The sequence below is a fragment of the Gymnogyps californianus genome, chromosome 14, assembly GCF_018139145.2.
Source record: "Gymnogyps californianus isolate 813 chromosome 14, ASM1813914v2, whole genome shotgun sequence".
Classification (NCBI taxonomy): domain Eukaryota; kingdom Metazoa; phylum Chordata; class Aves; order Accipitriformes; family Cathartidae; genus Gymnogyps; species Gymnogyps californianus.
Window position 1 is genome coordinate 8,516,333 of NC_059484.1, and position 23,112 is coordinate 8,539,444.

Sequence of the window (23,112 nt, forward strand, 5' to 3'; positions counted from 1 at the left end):
GAAACTGAAGTGGATAGTGAAGTTTTTCTGGTGCTGGCTTTTGAGGTGTTCTGGCTTTCGTTTAATTTGTTTCAGTTCTTTTAACCAACCAAGGAACTCCTCCTGAGCAATGCAAAAAACACAATAAGAGGTAAGGTTTCATTTTCTCTTTTTACAGCCAGGCGCCTGGAAACCCACAAAGAGTTGGATTTGGATGATGAGGACTTTGCAAAACTTCAACATTTCACTCTTCCTCCCATGAATACTGAGAGACCAGCCACTTACAATCAGAGGACCATGAGACCTTTAAGGAGATGCCAGAGTGCTAGGGCTCATTTTCAGGGGCATACAAGGAACAGGTCACTCGGTCGTCGTGACAGCAACCAGTCTCAAGTGGCGTTCAGCAGTACCATTGTGAGTACGAACAGACTGAGCTAACACACTTTAAGTTCTCCTTTCTGTTGCATTTTGTGATGGGAAGCCAACAGGTGGACAGGAGAAATCCAAGCCCTGGTGGAGCTAAGAGAGGGAAGGGGGAGACAAAGCATTGGGGTCCTTGCCTGGAGTGTGCAGGCTGCAGTCAGCGGGGAGCTAGGTGAGGGTTTGGGAATCTGGGTCCTTGTGTCAAAGACTGCAGCAGACGAGTCGGGGCACACAGGTGAGGTTTTGTGATGGTTGCTTGATGGGAGGAGGAGACATGAATTTGGGGTCCAAGGATTGAGGCTGTGGTTCATAACAGCAAGAGGTACTTTGCACAAAGCGGAATGAGCTTTTTGTACTGTTCTGGTACACTGAAATGCCAGGGAAAATGAGGTGGGGATTCTGGGCTGGGATTGTGCAAGAGGAGCTAGGGACGCGAGTCTGGGGCCTCGCTTTGCAGAAACAGGAGGCACAGGTCCTCCTGGGAGATGATGGTCGGGAAGAGGGTATGGGTTTGAACTCTGAGTTTGAACATAGCTCAGAAAGCCACAAACTACTTCTGCTACTAGCACTGCAACGTCGTCTCTGTTAAACAAAGTTTAGCCACCCCTGCACTGTGCGTGCAAAATGCCCAAGCTGCACTCTCCAGAGCAGTTCTGGGAGTTTGTTAGTGTGTCAAAAGATAAATATTGCATTTTTCAAGGCAAAAATAAAAGTGGCACTTCTCACAAAGATAATAGAAATTAAGCTAAAAAGGCTTATCAGAATAAGGTCTTAAACCCTGCAAGATGTTGAGCTCTGAAAGATGCTGAAGAACCTTGTCCTCCTTCACTAGCTAGGTGGCCTCTGCCTCACCTGGAGTACTGACTTGGAAGTACATATTGTCTTCATTGCAATTCTAGGAAAATCTTAGACTCTGCTGAATTTTAGATCTGAAACTTCCCAAAGTCTAACACAGCCTAATTAAAGTCAGACTGTTCTTTTCTTCTTGAAAGTTTTTTAACAGACATTTCAGACAAGGCTTTTGTGGACTCTGGGAGAAGGTAAAACACTTTCAAGATTAGAATTCCAATTAAAATTAAATGCCTGGAAAACCCTTCCAAATCTTGATTTAAAAAACCAAATCTAATAAATACAGAATTCTCAGAACTTTATTTTCTGCAGTTTTTATTCTTGGCAAAGTTTTTGACTTGGTGACCTTTTTTTTGGAGGATATAAGTTTAAGTTCATGATAAGATCCTACTTGCCTCATTCGGTTCCTCTGTCATGTAGTAGATATCAGTCAGTACTCCTCCTGCTCTTGGAATATGGGAGTTTTGTCAGTTGTTATCCTAGGATTTTCCGGCCCAGTCCTCATGGGACATTGAGAACCTTTCCATGGGTTCTTGAGAACCCATGGGTCATGACTTTTGAGAACCTCTTATGGGTCATGACTTTTGATGATAAAGAATGGTGATAAAAGAATTTCTTGCCAGTATATTTCCCCAATTACGTTTTTTACTGCCAGGCGTCTTCATTTTCTTCTATAAAAAAACTGCCATGTTATTTTTTTCTTCCACTGTAAAAGCAATATCTGAGGAACTAGTATCAAACATCTCCTTTGTAGAGGAAGATTAAGCTGCTGTCACGAAAATAACCAGCCTTAGCTGCTAATAGGTGTCACTCTATCTGGATAAATCATTTAACCTCTATGACAAATATGAACATGTAGTAAAAATGGAGACACTTAGATATTGCCCAGAGGCTGTCCTGTATGTTGATATCCTTTAAATGATGCATAGTAGTATCTTTCTTTACCAGCCAAGCCAATTCCCTATTAACAAAATGGGGATAATAAAATTTTCTGTGTCTCTATGGTTCCCGACCTTTGGAACTTTTATCGCCTTGTCTGATGCATTTATACTTTGCTACAAATCTGGAGCATCTTGAGTACTCCAGATAAACAAACAGTATTGTGGACCTGAACGCATCTCAGTAGTCAAAGTTTCTTAAGAAAAATCCATCTTTGAACGATGTGTGAGTGAAGACAGAGAGACTGCTATTTAACTTGATTAATTTAAGGCTTGCAGAGCCCTTCTGGATGAATGGCTCTGCTAAAATAAAAGCATTGAAGTATTCAGTAGCAGTCAATGATTGTCAAACACAATCCTTACTATGAAATTGTGAGGCTCAGCTTCTTCAGATCAACAAAATGCAAGAGAAAAAAAACTGATTTACGTAATAAACAACGTACAGTCCAAAGGCCAGTAGTTGGCATTGTACAATTTGTTGTTGTTGGCTTTTTTCTTAATAAATGTCAAGTTTCCAAGGGTTGATGTGCCAGCTGCACAAAAACTATTAATGAAAACTGGTAGCCTCAGGTAATAGTAAAATTGAATAACTTTGCACTGCTGAGAAGGCACAGTGGTTTTTGGGTAAGGGTTAGCACAGCATCTGCCATGAGCACCTGCATGTCAGAACTGTTGCCAAGAAAAGCATTTTAAAGCAAGAGGGGTTAACATAATAGTATCCTACAAAATGTAAAGAGTTTAATTGGAAAGTAACTGTGCCAAACAAAAGACAATCATTTACAAATGTCAAATTTATATGTGAACAGTTTTTAAAGGAAAATTATCTATGCAGTGATCACAAAATTTACTTACTCTCAATCAGCCTTACATGAATCGATGATAAGCAGGTTGCATATGGTATTTGGAGTGCATTTGTACAGTGGTAACTGATTGTGCCTGCAAATCAGTATGTTTGAACTTTGTTTCAGTATTCTGAGCAGTTCTGCAATTAGGAAGCTCTGCAGCTACAGAATGTATTTCAGCCTGCCTGTTTGTGAGAGTGTTCTCTGCTTGACAAGTTTTGATGTTTTGTTGAAATCTGAGAAGCTCTTATCAGTTAACATGTTCATTTCAGTGTGTCTCTGAGATAGAGATGAGGATGATGGGTTTTTCATGGCATTTGATAAAGTTAATTAAACTGGAGCCTGCAGATCCTAGAAGAATAACTAAATAACATTGCTTGTCTTTTCTGGAGTAAAAGTAACACAGGTATGATGCAGAGCCTGACTCCTAGGGCTTACCCTCTCGCTTTGCTCCTTCCAATATTTTTGTCCATAGTCTTCATGATCCATGGCAGTTTGTGGAGTCTCCTTACATACGATTTATGCAGTTCGTCAGAAATGATGAATCCTATGTCCAGTTACGGCTTCCAAAAATTCAATGACAGTCTATTCAGTGGGAAGGAGCTTGACCAGGTCTTAGGCAATTGAAAAGAAAATTCCTAGCTTATTGTCAGCAATCGTATGTCTTGCTACTCTTACTAAACATAAATACAAAGAGACAGAGATCTACCTATTAACAGTCACACTTGGAAAATTAGAGACTGGGCTGAACAGATCTGTCTGAACACCAATTCAAGCTATTCCAAAAACTTACAGTTGAGAATTTCTGCTAAGTCTATAGTGTTTATATTGATACCATAAAAATGTGCAATGTCTGTGTACATCTTAGGTTTTATGAGGAAAGGAAAGGAAAGAAGAATGGCGTAGTCTTTACTTCAGAAATCTCCTAGGGTGTCTGAGAGAGAGAAATATAGTAACTGATTTATTCATTTCATAAACGTTTATGAGAAATCTGGAGGGAGACAGACATCACAAAATCACAGAATGGTTGAGGGGGGAAGGGACCTCCAGAGGTCATCTGGTCCAACCCCCCTGCTCACCTACAGCCAGTTGCCTAGGATCATGTCCAGATGACTTTTTAGTATCTCCAAGGATGGAGGCTTCACAGCCTCTCTGGGCAACCTGTGCCAGTGCTCGGTCACCCTCACAGTAAAAAAGCGTTTCCTGATGTTCAGATGGAACCTCCAGTGCTTCAGTTTGTGTCCATTGATTCTTGTCCTGTCACTGGGCACCACCGAAAGACCCTGGCTCCGTCCTTTTTGCACCTCCCTTCAGGTATTTATATACATTAATAAGATCCTCCCTCAGCCTTCTCTGAGCTAAACAGTTGTGGCTCTCTCAACCTTTCCTCATACAAGAGATGCTCCAGTACCTTAATCTTATTTGTGGCCCTTCGTTGGACTCTCTCCAGTATGTCCATGTCTCTCTTGTACTGGGGAGCCCAGAACTGGATGCAGTACTCCAGTGCTGAGTAGAGGGGTCAGATGACCTCCCTTGACCTGCTGACAATACTTCATCTACTGCAGCCCAGGATACCATCAGCCCTCTTTGCTGCAGGGGCACACTGCTGGCTCATGTTCAACTCGGTGTCCACCAGGACCCCCAGGTCTTTTTCTACCGAGCTGCTTCCAAGCTGGGTGGCCCCCAGCATATATTGGTGCCTGGGCTTGTTCCTTACGAGGTGCAGGACTTTGTACTTCTCCTTGTTAAACTTCATAAGGTTCCTGTTAGCCCATTTCTCCAGCCTGTTGAGGTGCCTCTGGATGGCAGCACGACCCTGTGATGTATCAGCCACCCCTCCCATGTTAAACAGGACTGGACCCAGTATTGATCCCTGGGGTACACCGCTTGTCACTGGCCTCCAACTAGACTGCGTTGCTGATCACCACCCTCTGGGGCTGGCCATTCAGCCAGTTTTCAGTCCACCTCACTGCCTGCTTATCCAACCCATACATCAACAGCTTGTCTGTGAGGATCTTACAGGGGACAATGTCAAAGGCCTTACTGGAGTCCAGGTAGAAAATATCCACTGCTCATGGACATGTCCATATCTAAAGTATCTAATGCAGTTGGAAAAAGAGCAGAGTTACCTGTTCTGTCATACCTCCTGCGAAAAGAGAAACTGATTTTCATCCTGCCTGTCTAGCCCTCTGGAGAGACAGCCTTCAGCCCAACTAGAGGACACCATCTCATTTTAGAACGTAGAAGGTGGCATTGGCCAACTTAGTGGTTTCTTTGGGTACCTCAAAAGGAGACAATGCCAGTACATTTTGTTAATGTGCTTCCTTGTGGCTGCTGAAACGTCTCAGAGGGAAAAATAAAATAATGTATTATAAAACAACAGAGTTATGGTTGACAGAGGGACTTAAGGGAACTTTAAAAGAGTAGGAAAAACATAAAATGATAAGCAAATTTGGAACAAGATAGAGAATTAACACTTACTCTGTCTACCTTTAGGTGTTCTTATGAATTAAGATCATGACAGCACATTTCCTTCTAGATTTAATAATTCCAATAAATAGTGCCTTGCTATTAGAAGCATTTCATGAAGATTTCAATTGTCCTATTGTCATCAGGTTTTAGCGCCATCAAGTACAAGAAATGCTATCAAATTAATGAGGAAATTTTAAAAACTGAATGGCACTAGTCATTTTATAACATCAGCATTTTCACTAACAAAATTGCTAACATTGAGAAGGTAGTAAATTTAACTGATCATCATCATTAGTGCTGTTTTATTGAATTGTTTGTTTGTTTGTTTGTTTTTATATATGTTCAGGCTGGTCAATGAACAGACTTGTTTGTCTGAATTTTTTTTACCTCCTGAAGTTCCATAAAGCTGGAAATTCAGGTCAGCCCTGTTTTCACTGAATGTGAAAAAGAAAATGAGAAAAACTTTTCTGATAAATATTGATTTCTGTATTATTTTGTTTGTAAAACCTGTCTCTGAGGCCACAATTAACATGACAATTTTCTATTTTCCCAGAGGAAAATTTTGAGTTCAGAAAGTTTCTGCTGAAGTGGAATATCCTCTAGTGCATTGTCATTTTTGGCATGAACTAGAGGTAGATATTGAGGACATGGATGCAAAAGAAATTGGGTGGGATGATGATGGATAGGATAGGCTGAGATCCATGTGTAATAATTTGTGGTTCGTGAGGTTCGTTCTAGTTGTGGCAATGCATGAGGAAATTATATGAGTAGCTGGGGAAACTGTCAGTGAGTTTCTAATCTTTCATGTTTTTAATTTAATATGATTCCTTTTAATGTGTTTTGACAGTTGTGTCTGCACATATGTGTTCTTCATCAGAATTGTCCAGTTAAGCTATTTGGGATTGCTATACGTACAAAGCACAGTATTGGCAACAGACACAGTTACCCACAGTAACTGTCTGCTGCAGTGCAATATTGTGAAAGGGTTTCTAAAGAATGACAGCTTTAACTTTTCAGCCTCTGATTCCTTTTAAGACACCTGAGAAGATAACTAAAAAATCAGGCTTATCCTCAGTATGTATCACTTTGCTAGAGAAAGAACTGCATCTATACTTAAAACATTTCCCCATATGTGAAACAAAAAAGCATGAAAACACTGAGCCAGAGGAACCAGAGCCTCCTGCAGCAGAGAAAGTGCAAAACCTTGTTTCATCTTTGGATTTCAATTGAGCTCTGTGCTGCAAAATGAGCAGTAGATTTATTTGCAATTATTAGGATGATTTAAGAACTGCTATTCACTTTAGCAAGCAGGAGTTACAATGCAACATGTTCAGCTCAGCACAACACAGCTGTGAAGGCGGTTGGTTGACTTTTGTTGCATATCTAGGGGACTTAGGAAAACTGTGCCAGATTGAAGGAAGAGAGGGTAATAGCTGAGATGAACTAGAAAGCAGTAAAATCACTTTGGTAGTTCCTTAAAGAAGGCATCCAAAAGTGTTGGCTCACAGGAAGGTGTCTTTTAAATTTGGAAGCTCTTGTTAAATATGGCCCTGAATTAAATCCAAACCAGACCCTGCTAACATGAAATTTCCATTAAAAGTAATACTCCCATAGCCCTACATCAAACTAAATTGTAGGTAAGTAACATTGTTAAGTAGTTTGGCTTGCAAATTTAGGTTTGATTAGAAAGAGTGTGGTAGTAAAATTACAGTAACATTTCAGGAACAAATAAAGTATGTATGTATTTATTTATTTATTGTAAAAACTGAGGAAGAACAGTTTGAGACAGGTTCTCTTTCTGGGTGCAAAGCAAAATGACTCTGGAAACAAAAAGTGATACTGCTGTAACCAAGCCATAAGCACAATGTATTCTCTGTTGAAATAATAATCAGCTCCCACACTGAAATGGGAGATCCCAAGTCCACTTCCATCTGGAATGCCTTTTAATTCAGTAGTCAGCAATTTCAAAGTTGGGGGATACAGTATAGATTATTCTTGATTTCTAGTAGATCTCAAAAGAAATAAAATTCTGAAATAATCTTCTATTTCAAGATGCATTTCCTTCTAATTATCTAATTATGCAGCTTTTAGAAATGTATCTTTTTTCCATAGAAGTTAAGTACAAAAGGCATTTACCTTACATAATTCTAGGTGTAAATTCAATAAGAGGCAAGAAGAAGCTATCAAGTTAATAGTTCTTCCTCGAGGACCAGGGTAAATGGGAATAATCCTCATTAAGTAATTTCTCTTCCAGGAAAAGGATGTGACTCCCGATAGCAGGCTGCTGAGGCGAGTGAGAGAAGCTGCACTCCAGACTGAAAATCTTTCTCCTTTTATACATATGAAGACTTCCACATCCCTTACTGACTTTTTTCTTGCTCTTGCCATCTGCAATACAGTCCTTGTCTCCACAGCTACCGAGCCAAGACAAAGGGTAATCTAACTTTAAGTATATGAGGAAAATTGATTATGCTTCCGTTTAACAACATAGAGCGGTGTTCAGTGAAAAGTGAAATGGTGAAAACTAGTTTGTTTGGGAGTTCTCCTCTAGTTCTTTTACCTTTTGTGTAATATCTACTGTTTTCCTGACTATGTATATCCCTTCCTAACATGGCTTTTTATGTTTGATGAATAGCTATGGCTACCACAGTATCTGCACTTTTTCTTTTAGATTTTATATCATACATATTGTAAGAAGTATGTTGAACATACTGGGTTTTCTCTGATTTCCTAGGCCATTGACAGAACTACAAGGGGCTTGATTCCATCTCTGCTTCAGAGGTAGAGATACAAATTACCATCAAATTTGGATGCCAACTCACCTATGACTCCTCTACTGAATTCCCCCACCACAGTTAAATAGGAAAAAAAAAAGTTGCTTTTCTAATTATTGTCATTTAGATATAGAAAAATACATTGAGGTTTTGAAAAGTATCTTGTAGCTCACATTTATTTATTTTTAACCATAGATTTTCTCATATTTCTAGGTCACAGTCCCACCACCTATAAAACCTTCAGGAATCACCCTGGAGAAGATTCATCAGATATTTCAGCGGCTAAAATTAGCAAGCCTTAGTCAGTCTTTTTCATCATCTCAGTCTAGTTCAGACCTAGGCACTAGCTTCAGCGCAAAGAACACCGAGGCGCATCTTGCTGCGTTGGATTGCTGTGACAATGATAGCGACTGCTGTGCCAGCAGCAGAGGCGATGAGCTCCAGGGCAAGGGCAGCACAGATATTGGTAGTGCTTCCTTGGATGAGGTTTTTAAATCCGTGACTAACAGTTCTTTGCCAACAGACTTTTGCTATGAGGCTGAGAGCCCAGATGAGGCAGCGCTAGTCTATGCTGCCCAGGCATACAGTTTTACTTTAGTGTCCCGAACTCCTGAACAGGTGACTGTACGATTGCCACAAGGCACGCTCCTGACTTTCGATATTCTCTACACTTTGGGATTTGACTCAGTAAGGAAAAGGATGTCTGTAGTGGTGAGACACCCTCTAACCAAGGAGATTGTTGTCTACACAAAAGGAGCTGACTCTGTTATAATGGACTTGCTGGAAGACTCTGCCAAAGGTAATTAGCCAATGAGCTCTTTCTGTTGTGTCTTCTGTAAAGAAGCACAAGAAGTTTGCAGTACTCTTTTCTGCATGAAATATTACATCTAGGCATTAGAAGTATAAAAAAAGAGTAAGCTTTCTCTAGTGTTATCCTTGCAGATCAGAACTGAGGTATTTATTTAACCTAAGTAGTGCTTAGAATTTGGAATGGGCTAATTAAAATTCACTGACAGCGCTAACCCATGTGGATTGTGTACTCTGCAATAATACTGTCATAAGGGCCTGACCATTGTATTTCAGCTTGTCAGCAAGAGTGCTATAACATAAACAAACAGGCAAAAAACCCCAAGTAATGTTATCTTAAAGGAAACAAGGATCTTTAGCAAGCTTTCAGCTCATGCACAGCCAACACTTTTATGCTTTTAAAGGAATTGCTATTATAGTGGAATCTAGTTTTCTCCAATGCCCACTCTTTTTTAATCTTAGGCCATTAGGTCTGAAATGATCTGTGCTTAAAATACGGAATCTTTTCCCTGTATTTCACAGCTGACATTAGTGCGGAGAAGAGAATGAAAAGAATAAAAGAAAAAACACAGAAGCATCTGGACTACTATGCCCGTGATGGCCTGCGAACTCTGTGCATAGCTAAGAAGGTAGGAGTGCATTAGCCTAATATTGTTTACAGCTTTGCTCTGTACATGCCAATAGATTTATCAGAAAAATGGAATGGTTATAACTCTTTCTGCTTCAGAGAACAAGCCAGATACAGCCCATCTTTTTGTCCCTCTATTTGATTGCTCTGCAGTCTTTTTTTCCTCTTTTTCCTCAGTGTGAGCAGATGATGGATTTTTGGTCAGCCTCAAAACATTAATTTCTCTTTCTCTTATGGTAACTCTAGCTGACCTTCTCTACAGTGATTCCAAGCAAGAAATAAAAAGTCTGCAGAGGAGCCAACCTTTTTCTGTTTTGCTTGGCATTCAGCTTTCAAAAACCTTGCCCTCAGCCTGGGTTAGTACATCTCAGCCTGATATTTAATACAGAAGTTGTCCGTAGGCAACAAATAGGTCATATTCAAGCTCTGGAGAAATGTAGAGCAACCTTCAGAAACTGTGTTCCAGTTCAGAGTGCCAACCAAGGGCTGTGTGATCAAGAGTTTCTCTAGGTCATGTGTTTAAGTCTCAGCTGTAGGCCATTTATACAAACAGGAAGGCAGGTCTATTTTTCTCATTACTACTAGTTCTTGTAGGCTTCTCTTGGAAAAGTTTGTGTTATTTTAAAGACGACACAGTACTTTACCAGCCTGGATAGGAGTTAAGGCTCTGTGATCCAGAATGCTGGTATTCTTCTCTTATTTAAATTTAAAATGAGCTCTGTTTAAATTGTGTTATGCAGGTCTTGAATGAAGATGACTTTCAAAAATGGGCCAATTTTCGTCGGGAGGCAGAAGCTGCAATTGACGACAGAGATCAGCTGTTAATGGAGACAGCGCAGCATCTGGAGACCAAACTCACCTTGCTGGGTAGCTAAAAATAAGAATTGTCATTGCATGAAGTATCACTTGCTCTCCTGTGATATTCTTGGCAATCAGACAGACAACAGCTTATACTAATTTATATCAAAAAGTCTTCCTCTGAGGTTTGGAAATCTCAGGGCTAGGGTATACAGTCCAATGACAGTGTCTAAACAGGTTCTTGTGCATTTTGAGCAGCAGTAACTTTGAAAAAGTGTACTGGAACTATCATGTCAGGAGCAAAGAACATGTACATCAGCTCTTACTGTGGCTCAGCTGACACAGTAGATAATGAAGTTCCCATAATTCAACCATGTGTCTGTGTCCTTAGATGAACCTATAAAATACTATAAATTTACTTCAGTTTTGAGCACAAATTCCAAAGGAATTTTGGTAATTAAACTGTATTATAAAAAACGGTAACTTAAACACATAGGCTTTATTGCTAGTGAATTCCTGCTGTTGTTGCATTGTCATGTTTGCTTTCTGCACTTTGTAAAAGGATATTTCATGTTAAAACTTACATTCATTGGCACTTGTGCATCATCCATCACCGTTGTATCTAACAACACTATTCTGTTAAATTATGGACCACTTCAGTGCTTTGTTTTCTATTTTGTTTCCAAATATTTTGTTCTTTAGGACTTTGATTTTTGTAGTTGTCTCAGTCTCATCTTTCTGTGAATACAATCTGTGTCCATATTTTGTTATCCTGAATTTCTGTGATTGCAAGCTATTAGCATTATGGCTTCTCATAATCTCTGCAGTGATTTAAAAAATTAGAGTAATAACAGTAAATGCCATAAGCAGAATCGCATAAGAGGTAATGTAGATCTTGTCAGAATCTGTTACCTTTGCCAACTCTTAAGGCTCTGTGTGCTTTAATACTTTATTTCACAAAAAGCGTTCTTTTAGCTTAAATCTATCTTTAATGTATCACAGTTACAGCATCTTCAAACTGACCTCTAGTGGAAGAGATAAGAAGAGGAGTATTGTAACATTCAGATGGTGATTTATGGTCAGGATGAGTGTTGGCATCTGCTTCTAAGTTTGCGCATTTTCAAAAAGAAAACTTACTGTACCGTTTCTTCTCCCTTTGACGAGTGAAGCATCTAACTTGACAATAGGGATAGCATTCATTTAAATAGTCAAAGTTCATCTTCTCTGGTTGCTTTGATGGGACTTAATGCAGTACTTTAAAAATGCATATGGTGTAATTCCTCTGCCAGTACATTGTCATTTTGGTTTATTAAGAAGAAATGAAATGCATTATTCTAGCAACGAGTAAAATGAAGAGCCAGAACTTGATTGCTGACACATTCAGATCTTAATCCAAATGCAGATCTTGTGCCTGTGTGTTTATTTGCTGGACAATACCTTGGGTCAGCTCTTGATAAGTTCAGGATCACGACTGGAAGTCAAAGACCTTTTATTAAAAAAGAAAATAGCAACATGATTTCCAAATGAAAGAAAACTAGTTCACTACTACTTTTTCTGTTTGCCCAGGAGCAACAGGAATTGAAGATCGGCTGCAAGATGGAGTGCCCGACACTATTGAGGCTCTTCGAGAAGCTGGGATACAAATCTGGGTTTTGACAGGAGACAAACAGGAAACAGCAGTTAACATTGCATATTCCTGTAAACTCCTGAACCAGAGAGACACTGTCTTCACCATTAACACTGAAAATAAGGTAAGTACGGAGAGACGCACAGAATTTGCTATCTTTCCCTTCCTTTGTGTCTTGCAGCTTGGCACTATTTTTCTTTAGGGTGCATTCAACACAAAACAACCAACCAAAAACCCACATAGCAGCATTAGGCCAGAAACTCTTTAGACCACATATAACAGGATGAATTGAAACACAAGACAGTTATGTGGGGTTTTATTCAATTAAAATACAATGATTTTTCCAAATGAAAATATTCTTTAAAAAATGTACCTGAATAGTGAGCTTTAGAAAGAAGGTAATATGCAGTTTAAGTGCCTGATTCCTTAATAATATTGATATCTGGCTTTTCATCTTGCAATAGAAATTTCAGTTACAATGGTATTTTAACCCTAGGTGATATCTGTAGGAAGACATTTGGAAAGTACCGTATGAGTCAGTCTGGAAAAAGTATTCAGGTGTAGATTTAATTAAATTCAGAACTTTCTAGTTGCATGTTCCCTAATAGGATTAGGCTTAATCAGAAATTTGTTAGTGAACAATTTAATCCAGTATCTTTTTGTGTAAGCAGCATTTCACCTTCTTGGAAACCTAAATATAATTCTTGTGGGCCAGTTAAAAACACAGTCACTTTCATGACATTCCATGGTGGCGCACGTAGTTGTTGATGTGCACAGATATTCCCTGAATTTCCATGGGCAATAAGAAGGTCAGGCAGTAGGCAAAGCAAACATACTCCAAAATGAGGATAATCACTTCAAGGGCGCGTCTGTCAGCTCCTGTGACTCACTAAAATACAGTGAACAATCTGTGGTGCAGTCTATGGCTATTCCTGAAACCGTCTGAATGGAAGAGAGAAAAGAGAGTCCTAACTTTCGAAGAGGGTAAATGCCATTAAGGATGGTGAAAGCAAAAGGCTTTAGAAAAGCAACCTTGGCTTTCGCAGGTTGTGAAGCAACATATGTAGGGTACCAGGAAAAGCATGCCTTGCTTTCGGAAAGCAGAATGGCCACCACTGTGCGCAGCCTAGCATCTCAGCCTCCTGGGCATCCTGGCGGGACAGATGGCTTTGTGAGACGGATTTAGGGGAGAGCGCGATCAGGCATTATGGTTAAACCAGACCTATTTGCTAAGGAGAGGTCAGCCCTGATCATTTCTAAAGCCTAAAAGCAGGGTCCAAAATACCAGCTGTGATGCCCTGTTTTATTTTCTTGCTAGTGACCTCTTACTTCCCGTACAGCCCTGGATGCCCCCGAGGTGCCCAGGCAGCAGCCGCTGCGCTTTTCCCGGTGTGCTGCTCTGTCCTTTTTCTGCGCCGTACACTTGCGGCCCATGCTCAGCAGTAACAGGAGTTACCGTGAGACGAGCCTTTCCGTGGGTAGACAGGAGGTTGAAGAGGGAAGGCAGGGCTTCCTCCTGCAACTAGGCAAGTCACTGGTCTCAGTTGCCTCAGTTTTTCTCCCCACCAAAGGAGGGTTACTGATACAAGCTTGCCTTTCTCTATGAAGCTATTGTGAGGATTAATTAAATATAGTTAAAATACTGACTGTTTTTCTTGTGATAGGCAATTGTACAGAGCAGTTAGATGGCCTACTTTCTAACTGCTGTTGTCTGCAGTTAGTAGCTCTCCAAACAAGAATAAAATCCTATGCAAATGTCTCTCTCTTTTAATGTCATGGAAATAGGAAACACACAAAGATGATATGGAATTTGGCACGGAATACATTCCTTGCTTCAATGTGTAATTTCATTTGACATGCATATCTGCTTTAACGGAAAGCAGAATGAATATATTTAGGATGGAAATTAGAAGATGGTTCCTGTCAGAGAAGTGATGCTGCAGGCAGGACCATGCTGGCTCCAGGAAACACAGGCGCGTGCACTTACCCGTAGCACTCTATATGGCCCTCGATCCAGGCTCAGCTGCAAGCTGTGCGCATATGGGTGCTTGTGCAAATACGTGTGGTTCGGTGGACACTGGAGTTGCTCCACAATAAGATTTAGTTCCCTCCCTTTCCATATGAAGCCAAGGACACTGGTTCTGAGAGTCTCCCAATGGCAGCAGCAAGGGAAAACAAATAATACATACAAAGCGTTTAACCCATTAATTTTGCCAAAGTTTACCCTTGAACTGGCTTCAGTGGGAAGGCACTTTCTTTACCCCCTGAGCCCAGCAGCTTATTCAAACACTGAAAATTAAATATCTTCCAGGAAGAAGCAACACAAGCAGGTAGTTTGGGGGATTCATTTAAAAAGGCAAGCCAAGGCAAACCACTACAATTTTTGTTTTGTTCACAGAAAGATGATGCTGCTTCTTTGACATTTTTTAGAGGTTTTAAGTGTGCAAGCTAGATGCAGTTTTTTATTAGATGTCAGAGGTACATTTGATTCCAGAACCTCCTACTTAAGTGTAATTTAAATCTTGCAAACATCCTACACATGTACCTTATGCAACATAAAGTGAAAATAACATTTTAGAACTGAATCATCACTCAATAAAGCTGACAGAAAAGGTAGAAAAGGGAGTGATTAGCTCCTCAGGTATTCAGTGCCGTGCCACAGAAAGAGGACTTTTAGTACTAACAGGCAGCAAAATAACTTTTAGATCATTCTGTGTTTTCTCTGATAGTGGTGTGCCAATTTAGGAGATCTATATGGGAGAGGTAGAAGTGTTCCCCTTAAATCTGTTTGTATTTGATACTAAGTCAATTCCGGTTCTTTGCATGTAAAAGGGGACTCCGGTCCAAAATGAGGCAGATTTGCTAAGAGGGAAAGACTTAGTTTGTGTTTGAGGCACAGTGCTCGGTAATATGAAGCTTTATTTCTGTCCCTAATTGTGACACACACCTGATTTGTGACCTAGAAAAGGTCAAACTGTCAAAGTTACTGGATAATTTTGAAAATCTGAACCTCTTGTTTCTCTTCCGCGGTTTATTTCTGAGGGAAGCAAATGCTGTAATATCTCACATCATTCATATCAGAACTAGATTTTTTTAAATCTCCTTTGGAAAAAAAGGAATTTTTTTTAAATTTGCAAATACAAATATGTCCTCCTGATGTGAAGATTATTTTATTTTCTTTTAATTTCTTTTAATTTCTTTTAATTCTTTATTTTTTTTCTTCTTTATTTCTTTTAAAATAATTCCTTACTACAGATAACTAGCTGATAGGATGTGCAGTGTTTTCACTGAAGGATTTGACGATGTCATTGAAATAATCTCCGATCTGATGAATCAGTGAGTTTCTCAGTCAGTTTTCCCTAATGTTTATCTGATAGGCTTAAACCCACTGGCATGATTATACAAACATACTTTGTAAGGTGCTGTGCTGTAAAGGGAGATGGAGATAACTGTTTCTAGAACCACTTCTGTTTTCTCACAGGAAACTTGTGAATCTCTCTTGAATTTAACCTTGGAAGAGGTGAGGAAGAATTATGAGGTTGAAAAACCACGAAGGAAATTTCTTGGCATTATCCCAACATCTTTCTCAGCCTCTGAGGCCCCCAGTCCCGAGTTCGGACTGGTGATTGACGGACGGACGCTGAACGTCATCTTCCAGGGGGGCCTGGAGGAGAAGTTCCTGGCGCTGACAAAGCACTGCCGCTCGGTGCTGTGCTGCCGTTCCACTCCTCTTCAGAAGAGCATGGTGGTCAAGCTCGTCCAGAGGCAGCTTAAAGTGATGACCCTGTCGATAGGTACCTTCGTTCTGAATCTCACAGGAGAAAGGGGGAAGCAGGTTCTTTCTTTATGAGTTATGGAAATGTGTGGAATATATTGCATAAGCTATTTCTTGTGCCTCAGATAGATACAGTGGGAAAATAGCATTGAATAGTCTTGCCTGATCAAAAACCATATGAAAGTCCTTCTTCAGCTTTCACTGAGCAAATCTGACCCCCATTTAAATATGATGAAGGCACTCCAAATTCAGAATCTCACGCAGTCCCTTTCATGCGCACCAGTACAAACATATGTACACATTCCCTCCAGAATGCCCTCGCTTTGGGCATGGAAAGCAGTCAATAGTAGTCACTGTTTTGTCTTTTCATAAAGCCCTTTTCCTGTCAGATTTTCCCAACTGGTGAAAACAGAGTTATCCCCAGAGTCGTATTAAGCACTGACTCATTTGCTTTTTACCTCCAAATAATGTGAAATGCTTTGAGCTTCCTGCTCCACTTTTGGCAAGTTATCCCACTAAAATCCTTGCAGAATTGATTTTTATGACTTAAAACTAAAAAATACACCTCTGTGGACCAAACAGAAAAGGAAGAGTCTGATGTATTTTAAAATATCTTGCTTTGCCTTAGAGTTCAAAATACAAGCTTTCAGCCTTCCACTTCATTTATTTTGCTTTACCAGCTAACCTAATTCACAATCTCCACATTGCAGGCAACAACCATGGCTGTTCTTTCCATGGAAATTTGGTTATGTATTTAACATATTGCTGCAAATTGAAATGAGCAGAATAACTCCTGAAACTGGCTTGTTACATTGTCAACTGCAATCAAATTTATCATATAATTTGGAGAATTCAGTGAAGTAGGGTGCTGCAAAGCATGTTGCTGAGCATATGGAGTTCACCAAGCAGAAACATACAAAACAATGCAGATGTAGATGGTGTGGGGGTGTCCATGCCACCGTCCAGCTGGTCCCAATGTCGGGCTTAGCTCTGGTGGATCCAGGTCTCCTGGGAAGGAGGATGTTCCAACCAAGATCAGAGCCTAGAGGTCATGATTGCTTGGTGCTGAGTATCAGTTACTCTAATTAAGATGCATGGTAGTACAGAATAGCCTTTGTTTATCAGCATAGCTAGGGCTTTTTTCTTGATCTGATATAGGCATTTTGTATTAAGCACCCTTTCTTGCAACTTTATTGTTCCCTCTTGTCTTCCCATTCTAGGTGATGGTGCAAATGATGTAAGTATGATTCAAGCAGCTGATGTTGGAATTGGAATATCTGGCCAAGAAGGCATGCAGGTATCCCTTCAATTCATTTCCTTTCCTCTTTTGTCATGTGGTCTCTTGCTGCCTAATAAGGTTCACAGCAGCCCTATACGCGAGTGTCATCTTAAAAATGCAAGTTGGCATCATTACTGTCGTAAATTAATATGCAGTTCGTAATTGTGGGTCCAGCCAAAAAAGAGGGTTTTGAGCCAACAATTAGCATGCATGGACAAATGCGTGTTTGCTCATAAGCCTGGAAAATTAACAGATGCCTGTCCAGTGTTAGGTTAGCATCTGGTTTCTGAATCATCTCTGCTATAACATTTCCAGGTTTTGTTGATTCTCTTTCAAGTGTTTTTTGCCCCAAATTCTTTCCCACATATCCCCCTTCCTCATTCTCCTAAGATGGAGAGTTCTGCAGAGAAAGTTCCAATATTTTCTCAAGGGTTTTTTTTTCTACAGTATTCAATAAGAGGAAATCATTTCAATGTCCATGTTCAAATTTCATCACGTTGAGTGGGGAAAAAGATATATTGTAAAATAACTTCTATTCTTTTTACCAAAGGCTGTGATGGCTAGTGACTTTGCAATATCCCGCTTTAAGCATCTCAAAAAACTGCTTCTTGTCCACGGACATTGGTGTTACGCTCGCCTGGCAAAGATGGTGATTTATTTTTTCTACAAAAATGTGGTAAGTTTATTAAAATTCTGGAATTTTTCATCCTAGCAAGGGTTAAGTCCAGGGCCAGGGATTTTTTTTGTTTTGTTTTTGTTTTTTGCAGGTTATCCTCTCTTACTTTTTATGAAGCTACAGTTTCTGTTTCTTCACTTTGCAAGTTTATAGTATGCTACCTCCTTCTTAGTCATGTGCTGCATAAAGCACTGAGGAAAATATGGGTTCTAAATATATTTTAAAATAGCATTATTCCAGAGGGAAAAAGGACTCAAGGCTTAGTAACTTTTATATGGTAGTTCAAGAAACTTTATTAATAATACTCATGAGCCTCAAAATAAAATTTGCATAAGGAAGAGCAGATTATTAGTGCTAGAATATAGAAGATGACTCTGCACTAAGAATTGGTTGCCTGTGAAACCTCTGAATTTTTGCATTTAATTTGATAGGAACCACTTGCAAATAATGATGCAGTCATATCTGGCATTTTTATTAAAAATTTAATGTATATGCAAATGAGGTCTGCATTGAAGAATAATGTAAAGTGGAAAAACCTGATAGTAATACAGTTTCTACAAGACTGTGCAAACAAGCCCATTTGACATGAAATACACTCTGAGCATGAAAGACTATTTACTCAGAATTCAAAGTATCTGTTGGGTTTTTTTAATAATTTTGAATAAGGATTACTTCTTGTCACTGTTAAAATTTGTAGTGGAAATAGAAACTTTTTTTTCTTGATTGGACATCCTTTTAGAGTTCAAAGGATATTTATTTGCAATGCAAAATAGCTCTCCAGACTGGGATGCTGTTGTTCTATTATCTCCCCAGTACCATTAGGGAGCAGGAGGCCTTTGATTCCCCACGGACAACCAGTTTGTAAAAGGATTTTAAAATCTGGTGCTCAGAGCTGTGAACAGTTTACTTAATTATTCTCTGATATTTTCTTAAAGAAACCTAATGGCTTTTTAAAAGCTGTATCACAGTGGATCGGTGTGAAGTAGACCCTTAAGATATACTGCTTTATGGAATAAACTGCAGAGCTGTCTACTGACAGTACCTTTAACCAAAATAATGTATTCTTGGGAGACTCTGTTAATAACCAATGTGCTACATAAACCTCGTAGGTGGAACTATGAGAGACATAGACCATCTATGCATTGCAAACTAAAGGGTCCAGATCAGCTCTACTAGTAGGGAACAGCATGGGGAAAGGAAGAGGACGTAAAGGAGAGGCCACAGGAAAGGTGCAGCTTCACGACTCCCACAACCCAAAGAGAAATGAAATCACATCAGCGTGAAGGATGTGCTTCTGCGCATGTGGGGAGCCACAGTTCAGCTTGTAACAGGATGTTGTGTTTGTATTTGCTTCTCCACAGAGCTACGTCAACCTGCTCTTCTGGTACCAGTTCTTCTGTGGGTTCTCAGGCAGCACAATGATAGATTATTGGCAGATGATTTTTTTCAATCTCTTCTTCACCTCGATGCCCCCTCTTCTCTTTGGAGTCCTGGATAGAGATGTTTCTGCAGAAACACTTCTAGGTTTGCCCGAGTTGTACAAGAATGGACAAAATTCAGAGGTATGTCTTGATTGCTGAAATACTGCTTGATAAGCCAAAGGACCGCAGGTTTTTTGGTTTTGTGAGGAGGGAAGGAAGAGAAGAGTTTAGACTTACTTGGAACCAAATGATCCATTTATGGTTTCTAGTTTACTGATGTCCACTGAAAGAAAGAATAATTGTAGCTGTCAGAAGAACTGGTAAGGAACATACAATTGAAGTTGCTTCCTGGAAGTGAGGCCGGGTGCTTGGTCATAGTTGGAAGATGTAAATGGGAAGGTTTATTCTGCCATTAAATATGTGGAGCAATCCAGTTTGGTACCAGCATGCTGCATTATAAGAAGTAAAGTCATGTGCTAGTGAATCAGCCCTGTGTTTGATGTTCCTGATCTGAAGAAGAGATGATGGAGCAAATATGCGTGTGTGTATGTATATATGTACACACCATATATATAGAAAATTTCTCAGTGAATGCATAGGGAGAAATAAATAAAACAGGATGAGATATGTAACAAATGAGGGTAAAATAGTTTAGCTGGTCCCTGATTAAACTCTGCTCAGATTTGGTGCTTCGAACAGTCTCGACCTACTGAAGAAGAAAAGCTTGTTAAAAAGATTACAGCAAAAAGTGACAAGAAAATGTAAACACTTAAATCAATAAACAACTCTTCTTTTTTTTTTTTTTTTCCCTACTGTCAGGTTCAGAAATACACCTGTTAATACATAAAGGATTTTGTCACAGTTTGGTGTCTAGGCCGTTCCAGGCATGAACTGTTTCATTTATTTACTTCTTTTACTTTCAATAGTCAGTATTGGTAACCCTCAGAAAATATGCATGAAATATGTTATGTTTTTACCTCAGTTTGCTTGTCAGGTTTAGAGAACCGGTCTGATCTCGGGATGTTTGCCAGGAGCACACATATACAGACATACATACCAGGTTTTGCATATACATACAGTACAGTAGCACTTATTCCCAAATTGTCTTACTTTTTTAATAGGAATTATGAAAATATTAATGAGCAAAATTTGAAGTGGTCTTAGTTTTAAATCACAAAATTGCAGGGTACTTAGGAATTATTCTCTGTCCTTCTTTTTTTCCTAATACCTACTTTCATTATCCTGGACTACGATTTTTAACACTGATGAACACTGGTGGTTCACATCGTGTTTAATGATGTTTTGAAAAACCTAGGCAAGGGAGTGCAGAATTTGACGATTCTCTGCAGGACTTTCCATCCCTTTTCTTTGGAGCTCTTGGACCTCACATATATGCGAAATATATGTTCTTTACCATTTTGAAGAGGTCATTGTTGTTGCTTTGGCATTTTGTCTGCATTGAAACAACAGGAGCCCAGCCTTCTGTCACTCCAGTAATGCATCCCACTCCACAGGAGCTGTGGCCACAGGTCACTAGATAAGTTTAAATATGACAAGTAGTCAGATTAAAATGGCACAAAATAGATGTTTCAATGGAAGGAACCTTAACAGAAAGGATTTTTGACCAATTGTATAGCTCTAGGAAGAGCTTTGTTTGAAAAAGAATTTAAGGAATGAAGTCCTTTGGGGAGGGATGGGGCATTCATGACATGCAGCTTTTAAGACCCTTAGGTGACTGGCTAATCTTCCTAAGGTCTGTCTTTAGTTAACTCAGAGAAAATGCCTGTTCAGAGATAAGCCTTTGGTCCAAATCAGCTGCTCAGGAGGCATTTACTCATGAAGGGAGACCAGTTAGCTATAGTCAGTAGTCTGAATGGAAGAAAAACAGACAGCAATTATGTCTGCAGGACAGACTAGAGATGTGTGTCCCATCATAATGACTGTTATCTATAAACTCCTGCAGATATACAAGCTGTCAACTTTTATTATTACAATGTTGGATGCCTTCTATCAGAGCCTCATTTGCTTCTTTGTCCCCTATTTGGTAAGTACCGGGGTCATTAATATTCTCATTATCCTGTCCTCCTTAAAAAATAGAAAAATTCACTTCTGAATAGTCAAGGTTCATCACAGTCTATCTGCCTGTTTTCTAGACGTACGAGGACTCTGACATAGATGTATTTTCCTTTGGAAACCCCATCAATACCATCTCCCTCCTGACCATTCTCTTGCACCAGGCTCTAGAAATGAAAACATGGGTATGTGGTTGACCTGTCCTGTTCACGTGATAATTTTTCTTTTGTGAACATAGCATACTATGTAGATATGGCATTGTCTTTCAGAGTCATTTACCTGAATTCTGGGTCACAAAAAGTAAGTAACAGATGCACTGAGATTTCACAATGTGCCAGAATTTATTATTAGCCGCAGGATAATACCTTCATGTGCACAGCGACAGAATTTGCTTCTACTGTGCCTTTGGACAGGACAGTACGCAATTTTTACATACTTCAACATATGAGGATGTGTTTCTTAAAGAACTGTATTCACTGTCACTGTTGTTTTGTAAGTTAATTTCCAGGTATTTCTCCTACTGCACTTTTCAGTAGCATGGACTATTGGATACGTTCTTTCCAATCTGTCTTTGTATCCACCCAGAGCCAGGGTCTCACAGGCATCACTGTCACTCCGTGCAATTCTGCTTACAGACCCTGTTCCACCTGGTAACGATGATGGGCAGCGTGGTGTTTTACCTCACCTTCTCTCTGATCTACAACGCCGCCTGCGTGCTCTGCAACCCTCCCACCAACCCCTACTGGATTATGGAGAAACAGCTTTCAGACCCCACCTTCTATTTACTGTGTCTTATTACCCCAGTCATCGCACTCTTGCCAAGGTTTGAATGATGCACTGTTTTCCTCTCAATTTTCATTTTGTGGATTTGTAGGCATTTGAGTGAAATAACAATAACAATGTGTATAGATATGTGATATGTCAGGCACACGTGTTGCACAGGGATAAGTGATTAGTGTGGAAGTCAGATGCCTGGGTTCAACTTTCCAGTTCATGAACCATTAATTTATTCTATAACCCTAGATAAGTCACTATATATCTACTGCTTTTGTTTTCCCATCACGAAAACCTTTCTTTCTGGGGTGCTTCAAAGTTTACCAGTACAAATCTGCTACATAATTGTTCATTATCGTAAACACAATGTTGTTGAGCTGACCAAGACTAGAAAGCAAGTTTTTGAAATATTCCTATATGCTTTGAGAGTTACAAAATGTATTCTGTTTCTTAAGTACATTACAGTGCATTACTAAGCCAAATTTAAGAACATGTTTCTATATGAAATAATTTTCTGCATCCAGAACTTTAGTTTTACTCTGTGCGACAAATCAGGTATGTTAAAGATAGCTTTAACTGAGGCTGAATAATATTTGGAGAGGGATAATTATTTTGATAGGTTGCTGAAAAAAACTGGTTTGAAAAACATGATTCTGTTCCCATATATGTATATGGTAACCTTATTACTTTTGGTGCTTAATACCTTAGTCATTCTTTAAGCAGATATGCTTTGTCTGAGTTGCACCACTTATTTAAAATCTTTATTTGTGCTTGGACAATGAAAGAAATGGGTTTGTTTGGCTATCTTGCTAGTCTCCTCATCCTAATTGTCATGAAGTAGTGCAGCACACCGGTATTGCAAGAATCAGGAAAATATTTTTAGTATCTGATTTTTTAAGTGCTTTAAGGCATTAGAATCTAGGCCTTAACTTTGTCTAAAAAGGAACCTTTCAAGACCAGATAGTATTTTTCTTCAA

The 23,112-nt window shown here is 39.5% G+C and overlaps 1 protein-coding gene across 1 annotated transcript in view; it reads left to right on the forward strand.

Moving 5' to 3' along the window:
* Nucleotides 1–23,112, forward strand: part of ATP10B (ATPase phospholipid transporting 10B (putative)) — a 65,133-nt gene that overhangs the window by 38,894 nt on the left and 3,127 nt on the right. Inside the window, exons 11-23 of the mRNA XM_050905602.1 lie at nt 158–393; nt 7,758–7,937; nt 8,491–9,076; nt 9,607–9,713; nt 10,453–10,579; nt 12,077–12,261; nt 15,619–15,931; nt 17,133–17,209; nt 17,742–17,867; nt 19,229–19,429; nt 21,252–21,332; nt 21,442–21,546; nt 21,997–22,184. Of these exons, the coding sequence (XP_050761559.1) occupies nt 158–393; nt 7,758–7,937; nt 8,491–9,076; nt 9,607–9,713; nt 10,453–10,579; nt 12,077–12,261; nt 15,619–15,931; nt 17,133–17,209; nt 17,742–17,867; nt 19,229–19,429; nt 21,252–21,332; nt 21,442–21,546; nt 21,997–22,184 (2,512 nt within the window). The remainder of the gene's footprint in view (nt 1–157; nt 394–7,757; nt 7,938–8,490; nt 9,077–9,606; nt 9,714–10,452; nt 10,580–12,076; nt 12,262–15,618; nt 15,932–17,132; nt 17,210–17,741; nt 17,868–19,228; nt 19,430–21,251; nt 21,333–21,441; nt 21,547–21,996; nt 22,185–23,112) is intronic.